The following is a 7,547-nucleotide window of genomic DNA, read 5'->3' as shown; positions in this document are numbered from 1 at the left end:
TCCCCTCGTGCTCTCGCGAAACTACGAGCTGGGCATTTGTAATTGTTAGTGCCAGTGCTCGTGACCGGCCTGTCGAGAGAAGGAAGGAAGGAGAAGAATTTTTTAAAGGCGCACGTTATTTCGCACCTACATCACGCGGTCATCACGTGGCTGCAGACAATTTCTGCAGTCACGATAATCGCTTTAGAGAAAGTCACGATATCGCGTCGGAACCGTAGCAAATGGGATGGGATGTCCCAATTTCGAATCTTTCGAGATTCAAGCTGAATCCGGAGGTATCGATACTATGACTAGAAGGAAATCGATTTTAAATTCGACGAACGATCCGCGATTAAAATTCAACATTGAATGGAGCGGTCTGTAATAACTGTAGTTTCGATTGACATTTCAATTTTGCTGCAATATGTAGAATTTTATTTTCGAAACAATTTAATTTCTTGTTAGCTTTAAAATGGTATTTTTCTCAATTATTATATTTATTCATAACTGCAAATTGTTACATCATTGTTATTTATGATATAATTGCTTATTATTATTATTATTATTATTATATAAGTGTGATTCCTGTAAGGGTTTCATGTTATACAGCTGATTTTATTTCAATACCGATCAACTTTTTGCAGAAGTGCAAAGATTCGTGTATGGCATTAACGTAACGTAGTTCTCGACTCGAGAAAGGAACGAGTTGTTTCATTAAACACACGCTGTGCCTATGAAACGTTACATTTTAAGTGTGTGCCGACACGGTGCGTGACGACGATGGTTCCCACAATAAAGAAGCCAGGATATGTTTACCAATTATACATATGTATATGCGACCACAGGAACGAACACGTCCGGCGTGATATTGCAGGAAAAACTACGGGCTTTTGTTTAAATTGTACATAGAAATTGAAATGATATCGTAAAAACCGAGGTAGAAATCCATTGATTCTCTATGAAATACAGAATATCCGAAAGCGCGACGAATGGCGACGAATTTTTCCTCTTTCTCATCACGCCGATTTTCACAAACACATGTAATAATTATATTGATAACGTGAAATAAAATTAATTCTTCACACACGAAAAAATCGATAATTTTAATTTTTGCTTATTTTTAAGATAATATACTTATTTAATTATTACTCACTTTTTTGGTATACATATATAATTTTGAGAAATATACAGTTTATTTTATTATTTATGAATAAATTGCTAATTATCTAGCAACAAATAATCGTCAATTATATGTTGAATTGGTATCGATATCATCGATATCGATTCGACATCAATTCGATAAGTCATTTCTCGCTGGTTAATGCTTACTCTTTAAAAATAAGATTTTCTAAAAACATATTTTCCCTATACAAATAGTTTTTGCACTTACTGTATGTATTAATTTTTTCCTAAATTTGCTCCTAAAAATAGGATACAATTTTATATTACATAAACTTACTGTGTCAAATGAAAGTTATTTCTCAAATGAAAGTAATCGTTTTTAAAGCCGAAAAGCATGATGTAAATAAATCGTAGCATATGAAATGAAGGTTAAGACCTTTTGATTATTAATCCGTTTTTATACGAAGTCACGCATCAATTATGTCTATTTAATTTTATTAAATGTTAGTTGTATTTAAAAAATATTTAATAAAAATATTTTTTTTGCTTTATTCAGCGTTGCATTTTGTATTAGATCTTTTTTTTTATAATAATAATTTTTATATTTTTTAATCATTATGCAATATATTTTATTTCACAAAGAGAATAACACGTGAATTATCAACTCGCACAATTTAATACATAAATTCAATCAATTATTTAATCGACATAGAACATGTTAAAAAAAATCGGAAAATTGTATGACTTTTACAAATGCATTTTTTTATTATTTTGCTTTTCTTCAATGGTTTTAATTTTATCATTTTCGGACTTAGCAACCAGTTTTATAAGAAAACGCATGATTTTTAGATAATCAAAAAATTTCATCTACCGCGGACAAAGTAATTTATAAATTTCACATGTGCATAAAAAATGCAGATGATGGAACGTATTTTTATGTTAGATTTCGACTTTATTATATTGCACTTTTATGTTATATTATACTGATATATCGATTTTTTTCGTGTATAAAAAAAAATATTTTTATTGCACAATATTATTAATATAATTATCACATATATAAAATACATATTAATATACATGATTAAAAAAATTTGATTGCTATAGCTCGCGTCTTTGGCATTCTGTACAAATTTGGCATTCTGTCTGTTTATTTTACAAAGAAAATTAAAGAGTTTTATTTCAGTTTCAATTTAAACAAAAGCCAATAATTTTTCTTGCAATATCGCCAGACATATTCGAAAGAAATGCTGCCGCATGTGTAATTTCGCAGAAAAGATTTTACATATTAATTCTAATTAATATATAAGTGCTTTCTTTTTCCTCTTATAGTGTTAAAACTTAGTAGAGATAGAGCAAATTTTAAAAAATTAATTGCAACAAAAATAAATATTCACAATTAAATAACTATCTGTATACATTTTTAATTCATTTAATTCTTCATTTTTATATTATTCTAAACAAATTTTTTTAAAAACAAGTTTGATAAACGTACTAATAAAGTCAATAAATATTTATAAGCATTAATAATTTTACATCAAAGAATAATTATTTGTAATATGTAAAAGTATCTAATTTTCTGTCTACTATACTAAAAGTTTCTTATTTTATACCAACTACAGAGGGCAGCATTTTATAGTGTTATAGTAAGATAAGTTTATCGAAGTTTCTTATTTATAAAATGCTTTCGCCCAATATTTCTATAAAATCCACATCATTTTTTTTCTAACACAGGCCGATATGAATTTTGATCTAGAAATGGCAGTAATCCCAAAGATTTTTTGGCATGCTAAAACCAAATCCGTAGCCAAAATTGTTTCATCACGTCAGTTCCTGAGATATTCTAATTCAAAAGTGCCAAAAAGGTCTATTTAGAGCATTTTTAGATTAAAATAAGTTTATCAAAATATGTACAAAGTTGACGTATACATTGACATATTGTCTGGAGACGTCTTAAAGGCGATGAATATATTTGCAATATATATAATTTTTTATTACTATGTTGACCCATTTATAATCATAATTGATTTTCGTAGATTTTTTCATGCCAAATTCGAATCCGTAGTCAAAATTGCTGCATCACATCAGGTTTATGAGATATTTTAACCTAAAAATGCCCTAAATAGGCCTTTTTTGACACTTTTGGATTGGAATATCTCGGAATATCTCGGAAACCTAACGTGAAAAAAACCTTCGAGATACTATCATTTCTGGGTAAAAAAAAATTATTTGTTTTGTAGGCCTGTGTAATTAATCAGTATATTAACTCAAAGGTATTATATCTTTGGTTCAAAAACATAAACATGCTTTTATATCTGTTCAACATCCCTCATCTCATTTTTTCTCTATAAAGGAAGCAATTCGCTATTAAGGTATTCAAAGTTTCCGGGTCTACAAAAAATTTTAGACTTACTCTATTTACAATTGGTTTCCATCCCCTTGGAAGTAGTTCCCTTATGATTTGATACAATAATCTCAACGCTTCAGTTATGCTCCACACACTCTCTAAAAGTCTTTTTCCCGTAGTCCTTTTTTCTGTAGCCCTTCAAGCACTGCCATTGACCTCAATTTTCTGTACCGTCTCCAAACGTTGTCCTTTGAATTTCATTTTTGTATGAGAACAAAAAGGTGTTATAAAGGGGTAAAGCTGGAGGGGTAAACGCAGGGTGCGAGACGATGGCGTGTTATTTGGTTGCCAAAAACTGTATTTCTAAGACCGGAGTTTCAAAACCTTGAGGACAAATTTGATAGCTGTCCAAATAACATTGAAATCGTAAGAATTGATCTAGTAGATCCATATGAAATTTCAACAACGGCGTAGATATAGCACGACGATGGTTCTCACGAAAAATTTGTATATGTAACCTGTGAATTCATCGCCTTCGCAACTGACTCTTTTTTTAAATGTGGAAAAAGGATCGTTTTGTTAGACTGTCGTCCAACTTGATTTTTAATTACTATTTGTCTTTGTATTTTAGGTTTGGATCGAGAGGGAGATTCCTTCGGTGGGCTAAGGAGAGGCTTAGTTGCTGGAACCATTGTGAGGGAGTTCTTCGATAATAATTTTTGACTATAAGCAGCACTCTTATTTCTATACATGAGTAAGCGTTTGTTCGCAAGACGGGCTTTGTGCGCGACACACATTGGAGCAGTTACGAAGATTTTTTATTCTAATATATTAATGCTTGAGTCATAAGAGGTATCGGGAGGAATTGATCTTACCCTTCTATAATTTGTTCACATCTGAATATTATCCTGTCTGGATGTTAAATTCGGTAGCGCGAAATAATCTTCGAGTTTTTCTCGGAAGTAACTAGTGTATGTTGTCGAAGTTAAAATACTTTAAACTTTACTGTTTTTATGCACTTATTATCTCGCACCGCTGCCACTTACAATTGTAAGATTCGCAATAATGTTTTTTAATTAAATACTCTTTTTTCTTGATCTTATCAAAAATTCACTTTATTACAAAATTTACTTTACAATTTTCGCTTTTAGATGCAATCGGTCTCGCAGGACTCAATGGACTGACTGACTTAATCCAAACGCTTTCTATTTTAAGGCTTCGGAAATACTTCTCGAAAATTCGAGTTATTGAGTTGGAACAGATTTTCGTTCAGACCTTTCGTTCTTATGTCTATTCTCATCCTAAAGGGCTTTGTCCATAAGTAAATGGACGGAAGTAAGGATAAAAAAAAAACAAAACAAAACATAAAGAAAATGAAGAAAAAATCACATTTCTAACGCTTTCTTATTTTAATTAAATTAGATTAAGTTCTAAAATAGGTATATGGACAATGGTCACAGTCATAAGCCAGAAGTCAGAAGCTAAAAATTGACCAATCACAGTCGTCAATTTTTAACTTCTGACTTCTGATTTATGACTAATGGTTTATTGTAGAAGGCTCATAACTCTTAACGACAGTCGTTGATGTCATCGCGCAGCTTTTTTACTCTACATAATGTCTGTGCAACGACATCAACGACTGTCATTAAGAGAGCGGGGTCTACAATAGAATTCGTAGTGGTCGTAGAGTCTTAAGTCATGGAAAATTAACCAATTACAATCAAATATGAAAAGAACAATCGACTATGATTGGTCAATTTTCTACGACTTAAGATCCTACTATTGTAAAAATTGCAAAATGGTAGAGGACTTTTCTTCTCAGTTTAGTCCATTCTGCCCCTATGCAAAAGATTTAACATTAATTTCCAAATATCCTGTATAAATCAATATAAATTTGCATAGCGGATAAAACCGCAAACCCGTGGAGCGCTGGTGGAATCAAACTGGGGTTCGTAAATTCCGAGTTTGATCCACCTCGGCTAGTAGCCACCCTGCGGTCCACGACTTATACTACCAATTATGACTAGTAAATGCAGACTCACAGTCATGTTATAATATATATTATAACATACATGTGATAAATAAAATATTTATAATATTTTTTTTCAGTATCTATTATAACACTACACATATTTATAATATTATAAATATTTATAATAACAAAAAACATTTTGTATTTGTGTTAGAAACAGTTTACACAAATCCTTGTTAAGAATTTGTGTTCTTGTTAAAAATGAGTGATCATGCGATTTTCGGATATGTCCGCGTATGTTTTAAATGCAAACCCATAATCTCATGTCAATAAAAAAGAAATTCGTTAATCCTGAAATTCCAGAGATTTCAGAGATTTTCCACGAGTTTTCTAGGATACGTTAAATTCTAGGATAATTCTAAGATTCAAGGCATTCAAAGATTGCTGGACAATCTGCAATATTTATTATATGTAATACAAAATAATTGCAATATAATAATTGCAATCTAATCTACAATTCATAATTATTTATATACAATAATAATTCATATACACGTTATTTTGTCATTCCTGCAAGTCTTACTTTTTTAATGCATATTTATCATAGTGTTATCTATACTGAACAAAATAAAATCAATATTAATATATTTTTATCATTATTAATTATTATTAATGTAACATTGTAATATGCAACCATAACAATACGTAGAAAAGAAATGAATGCAATATATTGAAGCAAAATGAAAAAAAAAAAGATTCTATTTTCTAATTTTTTATTTTTTTAATAATTTTAGTTAATATATTTATAACTAGTATTATTCTAACTATAGTACTATTATAACTATAGTACTATTAAAATAAATCTATTATCTAGTTAGTATTATTATTTAGTTAATATTATTAGTATTTAATTAGTATTATTATAATTAGTCTATTTTATTTTCAAGTAAAATTGTTTTTTTGTTAATTATGTAAATATTTGGCATAGCACGCAACATCAAATAATATTACTTAATTGAAAAATACAAAATTAATAGACAGCAATAAAAATAATAAGACTAACCGCACGATTACGAATGTATTAAATAAAAAATATTAAAAAATACCAAAAAATTTTTTTTTAATTCTGAATTATATATAATATTGGATCATTATAATTATTTAGTAAATTATTCAATTAACAATAAGATTATAATAAATTATATATTTTATAAGAATAAAAAGTATGCAGAAATAGAGTTTAGAAATATTCTCAAGTATCTCGAAATCTGGCGAAATTTTGACAATTATAGATTTAATCACGCGATAAAAATTACATTTAATTCTATTATTTTCGCAGAAACTTAAAAATGCCTATATAAGCATAAGATGCTCTTATCTCATCTCTCTGCCGTGCAAGGCTAAACCGCTAAACATTTCCCTGAATCAGAGCTCTGAGATTCATCAAAGAGGTGTGCCAAAACGCCATCTGTACGTTACTGCGATGTATTGAGAGGACTAGAGGAGCCCTTTTGCAGCGGACAAAATTAGTCGTGAGATATCACGCGGCTGTTCCTTATAGAAAAAAATTATGATGGCAAGCAAGGCTTGGAAGGTCAGTACTGCAGATCCCCGCTGGAACCGGATCATTTCTACGGCATGACAACGCACGGAAAACAACTATCATATTCCCGCGATTCGGCCACAGTACTGACGCCGTCTTTTCGTAGGTAGTCCAGCCGCATGTGCCGATGATCAAGTTCCGCAAGGGTGGCATCAATCGCGCAGGTAACATAGACAAAAATTAGCATAAACGATCGTCGATCGTCTCCTACGGGAAAAATAATATCCCTGTCAACAAATCCATCATCCGCGTTGTTGGTTAGCAGTTGCAGGCTCGACGGCCGCGCCATCTACGCGACCAGGGTCGGCGAGGATGCAGCAGAGCGCGGGTGGTGCGACGGGCCCTCAGGTGATCGTTCTACCGACAATAGAGGACATTCATTTGCCACTGCGATATCAAAGAAGGCAGATAGATCAGAAGGAAATAGAATATATCAATGTAAGTTTCGACGGTTATTTGAATTGCAAATTATATTATGAATAGATATATCATGTATAGATTAATGCTAGCTTAATATTTATGAT

The 7,547-nt window shown here is 30.9% G+C and overlaps 1 protein-coding gene across 3 annotated transcripts in view; it reads left to right on the top strand.

The window, feature by feature from the left end:
• The first annotated feature begins 6,884 nt into the window (after window positions 1-6,884).
• LOC108752047 (28S ribosomal protein S36, mitochondrial) overlaps window positions 6,885-7,547 on the top strand; it is a 2,157-nt gene continuing 1,494 nt past the window's right edge. For 2 of the 3 annotated variants that reach the window (XM_018492642.1, XM_018492643.1), the window contains exons 1-3: window positions 6,885-7,014; window positions 7,130-7,187; window positions 7,286-7,461. In XM_018492642.1, coding sequence (XP_018348144.1) covers window positions 6,991-7,014; window positions 7,130-7,187; window positions 7,286-7,461 — 258 coding nt within the window. In that variant the 5' untranslated portion in view covers window positions 6,885-6,990. The remainder of the gene's footprint in view (window positions 7,015-7,129; window positions 7,188-7,285; window positions 7,462-7,547) is intronic. The other variant, XM_018492644.1, reaches the window with a different exon arrangement.

This window comes from Trachymyrmex septentrionalis, unplaced genomic scaffold (genome assembly GCF_001594115.1).
Source record: "Trachymyrmex septentrionalis isolate Tsep2-gDNA-1 unplaced genomic scaffold, Tsep1.0 scaffold53, whole genome shotgun sequence".
NCBI classification, from domain to species: domain Eukaryota; kingdom Metazoa; phylum Arthropoda; class Insecta; order Hymenoptera; family Formicidae; genus Trachymyrmex; species Trachymyrmex septentrionalis.
Note: the sequence above shows the minus strand (reverse complement) of the source record. Positions and strands in the feature narration are given on the sequence as shown.